At 53.8% G+C, this 18600-nt stretch overlaps 1 protein-coding gene across 1 annotated transcript; it reads right to left on the reverse strand.

The window, feature by feature from the left end:
- Nucleotides 1–1441: 1441 nt before the first annotated feature.
- Slc4a11 (solute carrier family 4 member 11) lies at nt 1442–15954 on the reverse strand. Its single transcript, XM_059259583.1, has 20 exons — nt 15337–15954; nt 14764–14826; nt 11232–11396; nt 11097–11146; nt 10601–10832; nt 10439–10520; nt 9864–9987; nt 5407–5607; nt 5238–5331; nt 5019–5144; nt 4826–4939; nt 4603–4735; nt 4242–4315; nt 3352–3610; nt 3054–3160; nt 2796–2964; nt 2536–2709; nt 2164–2359; nt 1921–2090; nt 1442–1812 (listed from the first exon to the last, which is right to left on the reverse strand). Exons 1-20 carry the CDS (start codon nt 15356–15358, stop codon nt 1743–1745), a joined length of 2625 nt encoding a protein of 874 aa, XP_059115566.1. The 5' UTR covers nt 15359–15954; the 3' UTR covers nt 1442–1742.
- Between the last annotated feature and the right edge of the window lie 2646 nt (nt 15955–18600).

Here is an 18600-nt window from a genome sequence, read left to right on the forward strand (position 1 = left end):
AGCTTTCTGACTGGACTGGAGGCCGGCTTCACAGGGAGGAAATTCACATCTGGATGGAACCAGCTTTCTGATTGGACTAGAGGCCCGCCTCACAGGGAGGAAATTCACATCCGGCACAGGCAACACAGACAACCGTGACCAGGGAAGTCCTAGGCTCCCGTGGAGAGCACATGCTCTTGACTGCAGAGATGCTGGCCCATGAGTTTCCTACCACCATTTGGACAGTCTTCTGTTCCTGCTTTTGTCAAGACTTGCCAAGAGCTGTGTTCCAGAAACAGAAGAGTGACCGAAGGGCACAAGGGTTTGGTACTTTGGAGAATAGTCAGGCATCTCTGTCATACCCCCAGCACTGCCCCAGGCCCAGGGACTCTTGAAGAAGGAATGTAAGGGCTGGAGGAAGAGGTGGCGAGTACTCTGTGACTGTCCTCCAGGCCCAACAACTGCTAAGAGAGGTCAGTTCACCACTTGGAAAAGATCATCCCAGCTGGGCTTGTTGACTGTCAACAGCCTCCCAGAGAGGTGCAGGGATGTGGAGACCCTCACCCGAGTATCCAGCACCCTACCACTCACACCCAACTTCACCCTAAGTCGTGGCCGGGGCCAGGGGTGGAGTATACGCAGGAGGGACTAGTGGAGAGAAGCTCCATTGGTGACTCTGGGAAAGTCATCATCCCTGCTAGGTAGAGACTCCCCATGTGGCCTTTGAGGGGGAGCACCCCACTCTAGTAAGTAACCCCTCACCTAGTCTCTGTAAGGAAGAACAATAAGCTGTCGTTGGGACCTTAGGGAAAGGGGTAGGAGTGGCTTCGTCTCCCCCGGGAAGGAATTTAGCCACAATGCCAAGTGATTAAGTCAGAAGTATGGCATCTTCCTCCTCCATCAGAGTAATCAGCCCGTCTCCCAGTTCTCTCCAAATCACACACTGGCACATACAGGGCGCCCTGCCCTCACCCCTAGCCATATCCTGAAGCTACTCTGTTCACCACACCGCACCCTGCTGTACCCAAACCCTGTCTCCTCTGGTCTTTGTTCCCAGAAAACATCCCCTGCAGGAGCCTCTCAACAGGATGACACAAAAGTCTACTTTGCGCCGGGCGGTGGTGGCGCACGCCTTTAATCCCAGCACTCGGGAGGCAGAGCCAGGCGGATCTCTGTGAGTTCGAGGCCAGCCTGAGCTACCAAGTGAGCCCCAGGAAAGGCGCAAAGCTACACAGAGAAACCCTGTCTCGGAAAAAAAAAAAAAAAAAAAAAAAAAAAAAAAGTCTACTTTGCTTCTCACAGTTGGGCTGGTGGAGATGACGGCATACAGATGGTACTCAACAAACATCGGCCTTTTACTCTCCTCCCAGGGGCGTGTTTTCTGTCCCCAAGTCTGGGAGAGCAGCAAAGATGGAGGTAGCATGTTGGAGCACAGAAACAAGACTTTGATTGCATAGAAACAAGACTTTTATTCACTAATGTGCACACAGTGAGTTCCTTATACAATCAAGGAAATGGGCTCTCTCCTGGGCATCAACTCTTTTATCAAAAGAAAATCTACTTTTCTTAGCTCCACCATGGCAATGTCCCTGACCCTAAACTAAAGGTTAATGGGGTGAGGGGTGAGCACACACCATTGGAAACCACAATGCCCCAGGGCTTTAGGCCACAATGAGGACGGGCCAGAGCCACGGCCGGCCAGCTCACACCTCCCCTTGCACTGCCACAGAGCAGGCCTGAAAGGATGGGGAAGGTGGCCCTGGTCAGGGTCTGTGCTCAGCATCCATGACATCCAAGTACTTGGCTTCAATGATTCGGGGTAGCAGATTGTAACTGCGGAACAGAGGGAGAGGCAAGCTGAGTGGTAGATGGTCACAGCAGGTACCCACCGAGCCCAGCAGCGGGCTGCGCCCTCCTGACAGCCACCCAGCCTGGTCATACCGGATCGGAATCATGGCAATCATGATGAGAGGAAAGACCATCTTCATGTAGGGCAGGGAGCTCATGCCGAAGGCACAGAGCAGCAGCAGCTGCAGAATCTGCAGGCCTGTGAAGTAGTGGATCTTCCTTTGGGGCACTCTCCGGACGTAGTGTGTGGGTGGGTATGATGTCTGTGGGCAGCAGCAACCAGGCAGTCAGGGATGGCTGTGTTCTCACACCCTCTCCCGGGGCCCCGGCACCTACCTGCTCCTTGAGCAGCAGGGCCACGCGAGAGAAGAGCTGATTGCCATCCAGGGAGGTGAGCGCAATGTAGAGGAAGAGCCCATAGAGCACAGGCTTGGGGATCCACTGCAGGGGGAAGGGCAGCAGCAGCAGCGAGAGACCCACCAGGACACTGGCGCCCAGCGCGGTCAGCCGGGTCTCCTTAACATTCACAATCCTGCGGGGCCCAGAGCACAGGGCTACGTGTGGGTCTAGCTAGGGCGCCACTGCCTCTGAGCCTTTATCTCTAAGCCACATCCTTTCCTATGTCACATGGAGCCCAAGGTTGTCCCCCTCTGACCTTCAGGTCTACCTGGCTCTTGCCCTAGGACCCCAGGGACCACTCATACTCACGTTTCGTAAATGTGCCCATTCTCCACACGTTCCTCCACTAAGGCCAGTGCCCGCACATGCAGCGGGGAGTGGGGGTAGGCGGCGTGGATCCAGGGTAGCCCGAATAGAGACAGCCCCGTATTGATGATGGCGAGTAGCAGGAGGTCCCAGTGATAGGCAGTGCCCTTCACCAGCCTGACAGAGACGGGCACACATGGACAGGGTCCTGTTGGCTGTCAGAAGTCCGGGACCCTGCTCCCTCCTCCCACAGCCCCCAGTACCTGTTCTCTGGTGCATTGACCAGGGCAGCCACCAGGTTCTGCTCAATGAAGAAAAGCAAGGAGAGCAGGAAACCAAGACCCATGGCGCTGCCGATGGCCTTGAAGGACAGAGAGCGGATCTGTGCCATCTCAAAGAGGCTCTCGCTGGGGTTGTATCTGAACTTGCTCACTGCAATACGGGACAGGCTTGGCCCACCGTTCCCATGGGAGCGAGGCCATGCCATGCCACCCCCAGCTCCTCCGCCCGTTCCAACTCACTCTCAATTTCCTGGAAGCCATAGGAACTGATGAGGGAGAAGGCGAGCACGGCGATAGGCAGGGCACAGTCAGACAGGGTCTCACGCACACATGGGTGCAGGTAGGGGCTGGAGACGACGGGAGCATCAGCGGGGCCGGGGGGGGGGGGGCTGGCTGGCCTGTGCCTCCCACCCGGGGGCCCCCTCGTTTCTTTTCGGGAGGTCCTGAGCTAGAGTCTGTATAACCTAGGCTGGCTTCAAACTGGAGATCCTCCTGCCTCTGCCTCCTAAGTACTGGGATCCAAAGGTGCCCCCCTTACCTTTTCTTGAACTGGTAGAGGGTGTAGCCTAGCCAGAGTGTGCCCAGCATGATGAGGAGGCTGAGGACGGCCGTGGCCTGGCCCGAGTGTGTACTGCTGGGGCTGCTGGCCGTGGCCATCTCTATGGTGCTGTCCCAGAGGCTGGTGTTGGGCGCACTGTGGAGGCTGGTGTTGGGGCTTCTGCCAACGCCCAACAAGCTTGCCAAGGATGAAGTCCTTTTTGTGTGGTAGTGGTGACCATAGTAGTACTTCCAGAAGACTGTGGGATGAGTCAACAGGCCTAAGCCGTCTGGGGTCTGGGAGGTTGGAGCCTAGCTTCCTTATTGATATAGGGTGAAGGGGTGTCCTAAGGGAGGTGGGGATACTGAAGGGAAGGAAAGGGGCCATAACGGGAGAGAGCTCCTAAGGGGGAACAAGGGGAATAGGAGAGAGTTCTGGCCTTCTCAGTCAACCAGGAACCGCCTGTCCGTCCGTCTGTGTGTCCGTCCGTCTACCCTTTGTCTCCCAAGTCTGCTACTGCCTCTTCTGTAGCTGACACCCTGCCCTGCCTGGCCCAGTGCCTCTGTCCCCTCTCTGGCTTTGCCTGGAGAAGCTCTGCCCCTTCATCATCACATGGTGCTGCTGCTGTGCCAGTCACAGCTCCTCCAGCACCTCTGCCACAGGAAGAACAACCTTAGCTGGACACCTCCTCCTCTGCCCTGTCAAGCACAGTTGGGAGCCCTCCCACCCCAAGCAGGTCCCTCTCTGGGTCTGCACTCAGTTTTCTTTTGTTTTTGAGATAGGGTCTCACGATATAGCCTTAGCTGTCCTCAAACTCAGAGATCTGCCTGCCTCTGCCTCCCGAGCGATAGGGTTAAAGGTGTGCGCCGCCACACCTGACTTGTACTCACTTTTGACCATGCCCTTGACGGCATCCAGCACAAACGTGATGGAAATGAAGAGGGCAATGATTTCCTCTGTTGACCTGCAAAGAGGTGATATGCCTCAAGATGTGTGTGTGTGTGTGTGCGTGTGTGTGCGTGCGTGTGTGTGTGTGTGTGTGTGTGTGTGTGTGTGTGCATTGGGGGGCAGTAATTATTAAAGAAAAGGTTTCCCTGAGCTCTTGTATGGACCATTGCCATCAAAGAGTGCTCCCCCACTCTCAATAAGTCCACCTTGGCCTACGGAGAGCACACTATCTATTCTGGGGTTATAAGGCCTTGGCATGAGGCTGACCCACACCCCTAGACACTGCAGCCCAGGACTAGTCACCTCTTAAAGAGATTCATAAGCAGGCTGAGGTTGAGGAAGGCATAAAGTGCGAGGAAGAAACTGTTCCACAGGCCTGTCCATGCATAGAAGGAGTTGAAGTCCAGGTTGTAGTCATCGCAGATGACTCGGATCACTGCAGACAAGGGGCAGGATGTGCAGTCAGGGCTGGGATGGGCTCCAGGGCCTTGGCACCATCTCCCATTTCAACCCCACTGTACCCTACCCTGGATGTAGATGGCCAGGGGCGCGGTTGTCAGCAGTATTACCAGTGGCTGCCCAGAGAAGAGCGCATATAAGAGGCCTCCGATGCTCTGCCCAGCTATGGTCTTCTGCACATCTGTGAAGGTGGTAAGTTCAGGGGTCACCCCAGCCCAGGGTCCTGCCTGGCACATCCCTACTGCCCCCGAGCCCCTTACCGATGGCTCCATTTGTGTTCTCATCATTGAGGGATCCAAAAGCAATCGTTGGCAGGAGGCAGGCAAAATAGAGGAAAAGCGTGGTGGTGACGTATTTGCCCACAGTCTTGCCTTTCCCGATGAGGCCTAGGAATGCAGGATAGACAGCATTTGCTGCAGACGCAGGACACGCGCACTGGCCTCATGGCCTGAAAGGCTGAGCTCTGGCTGGGCACCTACCATCGGTGAAGTCCAGTGGGTACACCGGGAACCTGTGCATGATGTCCACCCAGATGCCCTTTCCAAAAGGGAAAAAGTCCTTGCACTTGGGGGGCTAGGAGAAAGGGCAGAATGTGTTAGCCCTGGTTGACCCGCGCCCCTGCCACCACACCCCACCTCTATTCTGTACCTGATGGTGTTTGTGAGTGTGGAGGGAGCTCATGCTGTGGCCCTTGGCTCTTGGCATCATGGTGAGTAGCTGTCTTTGGTGCACCAGAGCCTCCTTGAATTCCTCCTCTGTGCGGGTCTTGAGGAGCTTCTGGCGGAAGGTGATGTCCGAGAACATGGTGGCAAAGGTGCGTGCCACCTCCATCGCAGTCTTGGTGCTTTTCTGGGAACAGAAGAGGGTACGGTTACACCCCCAGCTCCGGCAGCAGGGGAAGCCTGTCTTTGCCGAGTGCAATCACGCACAGGCAACCGGCAGCAGGTCCTGTTTCCCTAAGCTCAGACATGGATGCACCTTGCCGCTATTCCTACCGGGAGCTGCTGTGGATCTCATGGTTTCCTTTTTCCTTTTTACCTTTTTTATTTTGGTTTTTCCAGACAGGGTTTCTCTGTGTAGTCCTGGATGTCCTGGAACTCACTGTGTAGACCAGGCTGGCCTCAAACTCACAGAGATCCGCCTGGCGGTGTGCACCACTACTGCCTGGCTCCATTTTAACATTTTAAAATAATTTATTTATTCGTATTTTATGTACATTGGTGTTTTGCCTGCATGTATGTCTGTGTGAAGGTGTCAGATGCCCTGCAACTGGAGTTACAGACAGTTGTGAGCTGCCATGTAGGTGCTGGGAATTGAACCCAGGTCCTCTGGAAGAGCAGCCAGTGCTCCTAACCACTGAGTCATCTCTCCAGCTAGTGTTTTTCTTTCTTGTTCGTTTGTTTGAGATAGGGTCACATTCTGTAGACCAGGCTGGACTAGAACTATGGCATTCTTCCTACCTCAGCTTCCCAAGTCTTGGGGTTACAGACCAGCCACCATGCCTGGCTTGGTATTTTTCTTCGAACTGAGACATTAGCATTGTCCTGAGCAAGAAGAGGGTTTGAGCACAGACATGAAACCACATGGAGCAAAACTGCCAAGGGCCGTGGGCGTATACAGCGGGTGACAACTAGCGTTTGACAAGTCGACCCACCAGACATAAAACGCCCTGATGGGGAGCCCCACCTGGCAAAGCCGTGGGGTCACTGGCTGTGGAAACTGGTTGTTTTCTGTCTGTGACTTTCTCAGGTGCAACATTAGACCTCCCTATAAGAACGGCTGTGGGCTTCCTTCCACAGTCCATTGGTTGTGCGTTTTACGTCTTTGGGCATACTTATAGCTGTGGATGATCAGGTTATGAGTTCTGTGTAAGCTGTATTAATTCTGATGTGTAGAAATAATACCAGGATATTCTTCTTCACTGACACAGGAAAGTAACACTATTCTCAGTCTCAAAGACAGCTAATTTTAGACTTTAGAACAAATTCAAAACAGACTAAACTGTCCTTGCAGAAAATACACAAAGACTAATTCCCAGGTTTTGTTTATTGCTAAATCAAGGCCAGGCTGTTTACATTGAGATAGAGCTCCCTGCAGTAGCTCCCTTTCTGCATGGACCCTGATGGCACAAGGTTCAGCCAATCGTTTACTGTCTGGGACTCCTCACCAACTTAGAGCTACATGCATGGGGTCAGTGTGACATTACCAGCCTAAGAGAAACTACGTGACTTATCTTGTGTTATCAGAATGGGTAGGGCCCTGAAAACGTAACTTACAATTGTCCAGAGTTTGGCTGTAGGAGAGCAGCGGTGGTGTGGGGAGAGATGGCTGTGTAGAACTGCTGCAGAATGTGAGTGAAGTGTGTGTGTGTGTGTGTGTGTGTGTGTGTGTGTGTGTGTGTGTGTGTATTGCTGAGTGAGAGATGAAGAAGAATCATGAGAGAAGTGTGAGGGAGTGAGTGGGGCAAAGAGTAAAGAGTGAGTGAATAATGTAAAAGAAGGTGTTGAGTGAGTGTGAGAGAGAGCTGTGTGACAGAGCTGCTGCTACACAGAGGAGCTGTGCCCAGGAACTGTGGAAAGCGCTGTATGGTGAGAGAGCTGTGTGAATGAGATGTTCACCTGTGGCTGTGTGGAGATCTGTAGCCGTGTGGAGACAAGGAAGGTGAAGCTGTATAGAAAAGAGATGTAGAAGAGAAATGTATGTAAAAGAAAGATGTGTAGCCATGCGAAAAGATGTATGTAAAGATATGTAGCTGTGTGGAAAGAGTCAGAGACCATTCTTAAGTTGAAGTAAAAGAGAAAGTTATCATCAGAAAGTGTGTGTGTTTCCTTATTTCCCCCTCAGATAGAAAAGGTCTAGCCCTCCGATACATAAGAAGTTTTCCTAAACCCTGGCTGCCTCCGTGGATTTTCTTGCATTACCCTGGAGGCGGCCTTGGAGCAGGCTCTCCATAAGGTTACCGATACAAAACACATCCCTGATGTCTATTGGCTTGTCTGACGTTGAAAGGGGATCCAGGCCCATCACCCCTTATTCTCTTACCTGACCATGGTCAAGTGTTAGTAGTTAGATATGAAGTGTCCCCCTAAAGACTCATGTATGGAAGAGGTGACCCCCCAGCTGATGGGTCTAATCATGGGGAGGTAACTGAGTTCTGAGGGCTCCGACCTCATTGATGGATTCATGCCCTGACATTAAAATTTCATGGCATTACTGAGAAGGGGTGGAAAGGAGAATGTGGGCCTTGGTCTGAGGAAGTAGGCTGTTGGGAAGTGCTCCTTAGAAGAGGGAATCATTTCCCAGGACCTTTCCCCCACTTTTGGGGAGATGCTGGGGACCAAGCTCGGAGCCTCACGTATGCTCTGGCAGCCTGCTGCCGCTGAGCCGTAGACACAGTCTCTCCTCGTTCCCTCGGCCTTTTGGTTGCCATGAGGTCATCAGCTCTGTTCCCTCATCATAGTACTTCCCATCGCGACATTCTGCTCTGCTCCAAAGCCGTGGCGCCGGCCACGGACTGAAACCCTGAGCTGAAGTAGACCTTTTCTCCTTCAAGTCGTGTCTCTGAATTCTCCGTCACAGTGACAGCTGACACATGGCTTGTTCACTGCCTAGCCTGTCTCAGGAGGCCCTCGGTCAGACTGGGGGCAGCAGCCCAAACTGTGCCTACTGGGTGTTCCTGAGCAGGAACTCCACGCTGGGTGCAGCCTGACTTGCCTCAAGTGATACGGGTACTAAGGCTATTGCCCCTTCCAGCTGTTCTGGCCACACAGCCGGCTGCCACTCCCTCTAACTCATGATGCGCAGCCTATCTATAAGACTACTGGCAGGGAAGCCCCCTGTTCCTGGTACCCAGAGAATCCGGAGAAGGCATCCCGCAGGCCTGTAACGCCAGCACTGGGAAGGCAGAAGGATCCAGAGTCCAAGGCCAGCCTCCAGTCTGTTTTAAAGAACTAAAGGAGGTGTGGGTCAGTGACAGAGCACCTGCCCTCATGTGTACATGAGGGCCCTGGGGTCCCTCCTCAACATTGGGGAAAAACAGTGCAGTTCTACACAGAGAAACCCTGTCTCGAAAAACCAAAAAAAAAAAAAAAAAAAAAAAAAAACCCCAAAAAAACTCCCCAAAAAAACAGTGCAGTAGCTAATGAAAGCTTAAATATTAAGGCCCTTCCACAGCTTTGGGCAGAGGATTACAGTTCCCTATTCAGGATTTTAAACCTTTTGCCTTATTGAGAAAACTCCTAGACGGACCAGCTACAGCTTCCACAAAAGCAGGGTATCCAGCCCGGGTGGTGGTGGCACACGCCTTTAATCCCAGCATTTGGGAGGCAGATGCAGATCTCCATGAGTTTGAGGCCAGGCTAGACTACAGAGCAAGTTCCAGGAGAGCCAAGGTTACACAGAGAACCCTGTCTCAAAAAAAAAAAAAAAATTAAATAAATAAATAAAATAAAACACACACACAAAACAAAAACAAAAACAGAGCAGCAAACAAACAAACAAAAAACCAAAAAGAGCAAGGTATCCTTGCCCAGGTAGCATAAGGCCCAAGGAGCGCAGCGGGTCCTTGTCCAGCAAACCATGAAGGAGGAATACTGGTGGGAAGGCAGCCAAAGAATGGCCCAATGCAGCCGGGAGGTGGTGTCGCATGCCTTTAATTCCAGCACTCGGGAGGCAGAGGCAGGTGGATCTCTGTGAGTTCAAGGCCAGCCTGGGCTACAGAGTGAGTTTCAGGAAAGGCGCAAAGCTACACAGAGGAAACCCTGTCTCGAAAAAACGAAAACCAAAACCAAAACCAAACAAACAAAAAAATGGTCCAATCCACGTAGTCATTATATTGGGACTTGAATCCAGAGCCTTGGACATGCTGAGTCCACGCCTTGCCACCAATCTACCCTGCCAGCCGCCTGAATTTGCCATTGTAAAAAAGCATTTCTTTTCAGTAGGAAAGCCAACTTTTGGGGGCATTTCCAGGGAAATTTCAGATGCAACAGGGACTTGGCAAAAGCATCTCTGATAAACATTGGATAGAGAGGAAGAGCAGGGATGAGAAGCCAGGAGAGATGTTTCCAAGGCAACGGCAGGGCAACCTGGAGCCCGACACTCACCATCTTGGGCGGGGCCAGCACCAGGATGACGAAGCGGACCTCACAGGAGTTCTCCCCCCAGTTCTGTGGTCGAACCAGGCGGCTGATGCACACATGCCTCTTCTGCAGGGCCTTCATGGTGCAGCTGGGTGAGAGAGGAGGGGAAAAGGACAGCTGCCACCCTCAGGCGCAGAGGCTGCCGCCACCCTGCGGAGCCTGCAACAGAGGCTACCGGGGAAAACAAAAAGACCGCATGGGGGCTGGAGAGATGACTTGGCAGTAAAGAGCACTGGCTGTTCTCGCAGGGGAGCAGAGTTCAATTCCCAGCATCCACCTGGTAGCTAATAGCACATCAGGAACTCTGGTGTCTGTGGCATGGATGTGGTGCTCATATATACATGTACACACAATACCCGCACACATTTTAAAAAAGCAAACAAACAAGATCAACTAGGACAGAGTGCTTCTATCCTCTTGTCCCAAATTGGAGGTGCCACCACAGTTGTGTTACTTGTCTCTGCAGGGACATGAGATAACCTGGCTTGCGGCAGGGTAACGGCAGGGGACCAGGTGTGGGGGGTAGGATGGTAACTCACATGATGCAGAGCCATGACTGCTGGTACTGTACCCCTCTGACAGTGGCGGTGACTCCCTGGATGGTGTCTGACAGCAGGTGGACTGAGGACAGAGGAAGGGACACAGGAGAGTCAGCTGCCCCAGCCACACTGTCACATGCCAGGGCAGGGACAGGACCTCACCTTTGCTCTCCATGGGGGCCCCAGCGTCTGTAAAGAGCTTGGCCATGAGCAGGTCCAGGTCACAGTCGGGTTCCGCGTGGTTGGGGTCCTGGGCGAAGCGGTTCAGCATGGTCCGAAGCACGTCATCCAGGGAGGTAGCTGTCTCGTTCAGGATGATGCTGGCCTGGGCCAGGAAGCCATCCAGGTCCCGGTGTGCACGGACCTCTTCCTCAAAGTTCTTTAACTTCAGATACTGTAGGGATGCCAGGTACAGACCACACAGCCTCTGAGTTAGACCATTGTCTCTCTTGCCCCCACATGCCCTCCATAATGGTCTATGAATGTCCCTGCCCACCAGGAACAATATATCTAGGAGAGAAGGTTCAGGCTTGGGCTAGTATGAGATCCCTATTTAGGAATGCCCGGGGAACATGGGGACAGCGTAGCAGATATAGAGGAAGCAGCTCTCCTAAACCCTACCTGGAGACCCAGCACAGCCCTGCAGGGTGGGCCTCACCTTGCGGGAGGTGTGTAGGAGCACACAGCCACCAGCTGCAGCTTCTAAGTCTGGAGGAACGGGAAGAGAGCTCAGGATGCTGCCCCAGCTCTTCAGGGCTCCTTAGCAGAGCAGGGCCACCTCGAGTCCCCATACCAGATTTGGAGGGCTGCACCTCAAGGTTGACATTGACAAAAAACCGGATGCTCTCGCCAGACACGATGGAGGAGTTGACGGTGTCAAAGACCTCGTCCCCCAGGCTGTCTTCCCGAACTTCAGGGGTATCGTCCATGTCATTCCTGAAGTAGCCCAGAGCTGCCGCTGTCACCGGGAGAGACCATCTATGAGTGCTACACATCATAAGGTAGGTTCTAAGTCCCCGGCACGGGTACCTCTGGCTCCATCTCCTGAGTGCATCCCTGATGGTAAGAGGCCTCCCACCAGTCAAGGAGAGAGCTTTGGTTAAGGGAAACAGAAATGCTGGTCCTGCCTGGCCCAGAGCGTGACAGCCGGCACACAGAGCTGAAGGCCCTGCCCAGTGATCTTCTGTACCATTTTTCAGCCCCCTCCCCCCCCCCCCAGACAAGGTTTCTCCATTTTTTCAGCTTTAAGAACCAGGGCTCTGCTGTAGCTGTATCATTCTGACCCTTCAGCTTAAATTTAATCCTAGCATTTGGCAAACAGAGGCAGACAGATCTCTGTGAGTTCGAGGCCACCCTGGTCTACATGTAGAGTTGCAGGCCAGCACATGCCTATAATGTAGAACTCAGGAGGCTGAGGCAGAAACATCAAGAGTTTAAGGCTAGCTTGGACTACACAATGAGGCCCAGTCTAAACAGGAAAACAAAACCAACAAACAAAAACAACTTTAAGGCACGGCCGCACACCTTTAATCCCAGCACTCAGGAGGCAGAGGCAGGCCGATCTCTGTGAGTTTAAGGCCAGCCTGGTCTACAGAGCAGTTCCAAGACAGCCAGGGCTGTTACACAAAGAAACCCTGCTGCAAAAAAAACAAAACAAACAAACAAACAAATCCAACTTTGAGCAAGTGGCTCATTCCTGTAGAGCCCAGCACTTGGAAAGCTGAGGCAGAAAGACTGCATGAGTTCCAGGCCAACCTGGGCTATATTTCAAAATATAAAAAAGTGGGGCTTATGAGATGGGTCAGTGGTTAAGCACATGCTGCTTAGTCATGAGAACAGGAGTTCAGATCCCAGCATCAGTGCTGGGTAGCTCACAAATGCTTCTAACTGCAGCTCCAAGGGATCCGACACTGTCTTCTAGCCTCATACACATAGGCACTCACACAAACACACGCTCAAATAAAAAGTCTGTATTGCAAAAAAAAAAAAAAAAAAAAAAAAAAAAGTCTGTATTGCCGTGCGGAGGGCAGTGGTGGCACACACCTTTAACCCCACCACTCAGGAGGCAGGGGGCCAGGTGATCTACGGAGTGAGTTCCAGGACAGCCAGGGCTACGAAGTGAAACTCTGTCTTGAAAAACCATGTATTTATTGAACGTGTGTGTGTGTGTGTGTGTGTGTGTGTGTGTGTGTGTGTGTGAAAAATAAACAAAAGACTGTTTTGTTTTTTTGAGTTCTCAGGCTGAGAACCCCAGGGAAGGTGAAGTTGCTACAGATCCAAATGACCCGCCCTCTCACCTCCCCTATACCCCCCCACCCCATCCCACCCCACCCCTGCCTCACTGGTACAGGGCTTCCAGCCTCTCCTCCCAGGGAGGGCAGGGAGACTGAGGGAAGAGCATCAAGGCTGAGACTCAGTTCAGCAGTTGAAAATACCCAGGAGGCAAGAAAGCCTGTGAACCAGCCAGAAGATAGAAGGTCTCCTTAGTCGGGCTCCCACCACGCCCCTTCCAAGCCACAGCAGCAGGAACTCCTGAGCAGCTGTGGTCACTCCTGCGGCTTCCACCACCCTAACATGCAAATGTCTCTTTTCCCTGCAGCCCTGAAAAATCACAGCCTGAGCCAGCCTGTTACCCTTCCTCTAGGCCAGTCTCAGACTCTCCATCTGTCCCTGGGCCAGATAGCTAGGGCCATAGGCATGCCCACTCTTGTTCTATAAGCTAGCTAAGTGTCTCTCCCTTCAGGGCCGTCCTCAGGCTCATTTGGCACGCTCTTCCTAGAGCTCGACCTCTTTGTCAGCCCAGCCAGAATCTCTTTCAGACCGACCTGTAGCTCCACATTTGGGGACACTTTTAGGAAAGAGGCCTTTGTAAGGCAGACCCCACTAGTCACTGACAAACACCTGCACAGGGACAGGGACAGGTCAGTGGCATGTCCATACCTGCCAGCCAGTGACTCACCCTGACTCACTTCCACCCCTGCCCTCCAGCTTCCTTTGCACATCCCAGGCCTTGTACCTCGATATCCTGAGCTCACGACCTGATGATCACCCCACCCCATCTCCAGGCCGGGGACTACAGAGCCAAAAAATCATCCTCCTTGCCTTTACTGTGGAGGACATGGTAAACACCCTCCTTAATGCAAGGCTGCCTTATTTAAAACTACTGGGCTGGGGAGGAGAGCCAGGTAGCACAGCCCTGTTAAAGAGTCAAGAGGATCCAAAGTTCAGTTATCCTCAGCTACATGGTGAGCCAGAGGCCAGCCTGGGCTACATGAGACCCTGTCTAAATACTCACCCACCAGCCAGGCTCAGTCTTGTTTCTGCAGTCATTCTCAGCCCAGTACTTCCTTCTCTACCTGGAGCTCTATCTTTTCTTAGCCTTGGCTCACCGACCCCTTAGGTCTCTGCAGGCTGCCATGCCATTCTCCAGAGCATAGCTACAAAGCTCTGCTCCCAGCCAGCACCTCGACACAATGAGCCCTCCTGCCCTGGGCACCTGGGTGAAAACACATCACCGGGATGCCTAAACACTGTACCACTGAACAACACAGGAGAGCTGGGGATGCAGCTCAGTGTGTGTAGAGTATGTGCCTAATGTGTGAAACCCAGAGTTCAAGCCCCAGTACCCTATAAACCCGGCCTGGAGGTGAAAGCTTATAGTCTTTTTGTTTGTTTGTTTGTTTTTCGAGACAGGGTTTTCTATGTGTAGTTTTGGTGCCTGTCCTGGCTCTAGTTCTGTAGAAGAGGCTGGCCTCAAACTCACAGAGACCCTCCTGGCTCTGCCTCCCGAGTGCTTCGATCAAAGGCGTGTGCCACCACTGTCCAGCCGGTAATGGGAAATTCAAGCTCATATTTGGCTACATAGGGAGTTTTAGGCCAACCTAGGCTACATGCAATTTTTTTTCTCGTACAAAACGAAATTAAAAAAAAAAAAAACACAAAGAAACCTTGGGCAGACACAGATAGGCAGCATGGACCCAAATGCAGGGAAGAAGCTAGACCGGTTGAAGCAGGGACAACTGCAGCCTCTCTCTCCGGGGTTAAAATGGGGACAGTCAAAGCGTGCATAGCATGTAGTCTAGCCTAAAGCTGGCCAGGCACTCAGTGGACCACAGGAGAAAACAGCAAATGGTGTGGATAGCCATCTGCCCACCCAGGACTTCAGCACGCCTATCAGCTGCCCACCCAGCAAGCCACACAGCCTCCAGAAGGGCACTAACCACTCCACGGGGCTACACAAGTGGCTTCTGCTATGTATTTGTTGGCAGATGAATGGGCTGAGTTCCCTAGAGATTTCTGATCATGGAAGCTTTCTAGATACACACCTGAGAAGTATTCACTGGAGTCCTCAAGGTGTCCATTCTGTGACATGGCCAAAGGACAGTCTTCTACAAGGAAAGCCAAAGAATTGACACCAGCCCCATGGACCAGCCCCGGACAGTCTCCTGTACCCTTCTTCAACTCAGGCCACCCCACCCCTGCTGACTCCTTATCCTTCCTAGGAACGCATATCAGGCCAAGAGGCCGGGGTCCGAGTACTACGGAGGGGACCCTGCAGTACCTGGGGAGGCCAGTCTTCATCTAGGGTACTGATCCCTTAGTCCATCTACTAGGGACTGACTAGGTATGCAAAGGGCGTGAAGGGTGCTTTCTCAGGTCATTTCATCACTAAATCGTCATCAGTACTCAGCTCATTAACCCGAGCATCTCTGACTGAACCGAATCCAGCCAGCTCTGGAGGGAAGCACCTAGAACCCGCCACGCCCAGCACTTGGGGGTGAGGGAGTGTCCATGAGCCTCTCCTCAGATCTGCTCTGGTCCCAGAGGCCACACATGCCCATCTCCGGAGCAATTTTCCCGTCCTCCCCAATCGTCAGGGGGTCACCTGGGGGACCGACCCAGCAACTGCCTCCATCCCATGGCGTCACCGTGGTCCTGGGCCGCCAAAGAGGAGCCAGAAAGAAGGGGCGGAGTGGGTATGCAGAACACACTGAGGTTTGAGTACTATCCGGATGTTTGTGCGAGGAAGGACTCACTGGAGGGGCCGCATACGAGAAAGGGACGTGGTCCACACTCGCGGACCCTGAGAATCAGGGGATGGGCAGGATTCGGAGGCACTAGGGGAGGTAGCGGAGGAGAACAAACCACACCCGGGAGCAGGTGAGCCACCGGCCAAACCCGGCTCTGGTGGGTGACTCTAGGCGGTGGCGCGCACTCGCAAGCGCCGCCCTGCCCACTTCCTAGTTCCCCACCCTCCGCGTCGCCGGTTACGTTATCTTTCATTCAAGCACTGAAGGTGTGTCTAGACGGCGAACGCAGAACAAGTAACAACGGGATGCCCACGGCGTGCCCGGCCGCCCCTTGCCGCGAGCACCGGGGGACCCGGGCCGCCTTCGGTGGAACCCTGCCGGAGGCGCGAAGCCGGCACAGCCTCTCGGCCACCCGGGTCTGCGCTGGAACACACGCCTGGTGGCCGCGGCCCGGGCTTCTCACCCGGGACTCCGCCGTTCGTTCCGGGCGTTCCCGGCGGGCTCGCGGAGGGGAGCCGGTGACACGGTCGCGAGCCGCGCCGCGGACCTAAACCGTGCGGCGTAAGGCCGCTTCCAGCCGAGGTCGCGCCCTCACCCGCGAGGTCTGCTCCCGATCGGTGGCGGCTCGCGTGCGCAGGCCCAGGCGTCGTGGAGCGCGGGCCCGGGAGGGACTCGCAAGCTTCGGGACAGCCCCACCGCACTACTCGATCGCGCCCCGAAGGTCCGGGCGCGTCCGCTTTAAAAGCGTGGCGGGACTCCGCCCCCACCTTCGCCCAGCGCCACTGCCAGCCACGCCCGCGGGCTTCAGAGCCGCCCCAACCCGCCCTTGCCGCGCCCCCCCGCCGCCAGGGCGGTCCCCAACCCCCGCCCACGCTGCTTGGTGCACTTGCCCGTGGGCTAGCGCCCTAAGCCGCCCCCGCTCCTCCTGCCGGCGCCCGCCCTGGGTTCCTCATCCCTCTCTCAGGTTAAGTAAGAGGCGGCCTGGTCTCTGGAGAGCGGGTTGTGGTGAGTTCTGGCAAGTACGAGGAGCACCTCTTTCCCTCACCCCACTCCAAACCCTCCCGCCCGAATCTTCGTGGCTGCCAAGTAAGTGATTCTACGGTACGAGGCCTGACTCGGGAGCACACACCTAAGCAAAGCACCATTCTCCAGCCGCCCCTCTGCCGCTCCGTGATAGGCTCAGCACATCTGTCTGATGTTCTCTCCACTGTCGCTCCACCGTGAAAGGGGGCACGCAGGGCAGGTAGGCATTTGGAGTGTTGCGGGGATTTGTACATTGATAGGTATGATGAGCCAGGCTGGTATTAGGAGCCAAAGTGTGGAGGGCATGGAAGTCTCCCCGCTCGCAGAACCCCGATGACGCAGGGAGAGCCTCATGCTGCTTTTGTTGGGGTGAAGCAGGCCCTGGGAGGAGAAGCCGCAGGCCATGTCGCTCCACCTAGCCCTAGGACCTCCTCTGGGTATCTTCTCACTCGAGCTCCAGCCGTATAGACGCTCGCTCGTGGAGTTGCAGGATGGAGGTTCAGGAAAGCTGAAGAACCAGGAAGGATGGCAGACCCGGGGCCTGGATCCATCCTTCACCCCAGGCACTCTCGTCCCAATACCTGGTTGTTCCAACCCTGCTATTCCAGGAAACCTCTGGAGACTGGAGGAGGAACAACTTCCCCAACTCTCCTGAGGAAAAAGGGAGGCATTGCCCCCGTGCATGCCTGTGACCCCCTCTGCACCTGACTCTGATTCAGAGAAACTGAGGCTCTGACCTTTCCCGCTTCAGCCTGAGGCCGTGTGTCAAGACCGGTTTCCTTAAGGCTTTCCCACCTGCCCTCTGATGAGCAGATCTGAGGCTGTGGACAAACAGAGGCTGAAATCTTCCCGCCTTTGCCTCACTGGGTGATGATATGAGCAGGCAGGCTGAGGGACCCCAAAATACGCGCACACATTCCCTCTCATACCCCGCCCCCAGCCTCTGACGTCACTGCGTTCTAGGCAGTGTCTAATGACTTTCCAAGTACCTTAAGCTCTGCCTGCCCGTTGCCACTTTTAGAATCTGGGGTGAGAAGCAACCATTTAGTATTTCATTAGAAAAAAATAAAACCAACCAGGCAGCGGTGGAGCTCACCTTTAACCCCAGCACTTGGGAGGCAGGGGCAGGCAGATTTCTCTGAGTTTGAGGACAGCCAGGGCTACACAGAGAAACCCTGTCTCAAAAAAAAAACACAATCAACAAACAAAGACAGATGTGGTAGCACACGCCTTTAATCCTAGCACTCAGGAGGCAGAGGCAGGCAGATCTCTCTAAGTTTGAGGCCAGCCTGGGCTACAGAGCAAGTTCCAGGCTAGCCAGAACTATAGTGAGATCTTATCTTAAAAACAAACAAACAAACAAACAAGGGGCTGGAGAGATGCTCAGTGGGTAAGAGCACTGATTGTTGTTCTTCTAGAGGACCCAGGTTCAATTCCCAGCACCCACGTGGCAGTTCACAACTGTCTGTAACTCCAGGTCCAGGGGTCCTGCTACATTCATACCAATGCACATAAAATAAAGCTAAATTATAAAACAACAACAACAACAAAAATAACAAACAGAAACCAAAACCAACAAAGCATAAGGGTGGAGAGACTGCTCACTAGTTAAGAGCACTTACTGCTCTTGTAGGGGCCTGGGTTTGGTTCTCAGCACCCACATGGTGGCTCACGACTACTTGTAACACCACTTCTGATGCCTGTACCCCAGGCAGAGGCAGAGGCAGAAGGATTAGCAAGTTTAGGATCATCTTTACCTACACAGAGTCTGGCACCATCCTGACCTCTAGAGGCAAGCACAGCGCACGTATGTAATGTGCAGGCAACACACTTATACACATGAAATAAAAATAGGTCAAAAAATACTGACAATGTGACTCGGCAGGTAGAGGCTCTTGCCACCAAGCCTAACAACTTGAATTCAATCCCGGGAGCCCACACGTGGAAGGAAGGAGCTTACTCTCTCAAGGCGCCCTTGACCCTCCACATGCCCGCTGGCACATGCATCTCTCCAAAGAATAAAGAGCTTTCATAAATGGGGGGGGGGGGGGACGGCTTCGAGAAGGCTCGTTGTGTAGAGGGGCTTGCCATGCAAGCCTGGTGACCTGG

This window comes from Peromyscus eremicus, chromosome 4 (genome assembly GCF_949786415.1).
Source record: "Peromyscus eremicus chromosome 4, PerEre_H2_v1, whole genome shotgun sequence".
In the NCBI taxonomy this organism is placed as follows: Eukaryota; Metazoa; Chordata; class Mammalia; order Rodentia; family Cricetidae; genus Peromyscus; species Peromyscus eremicus.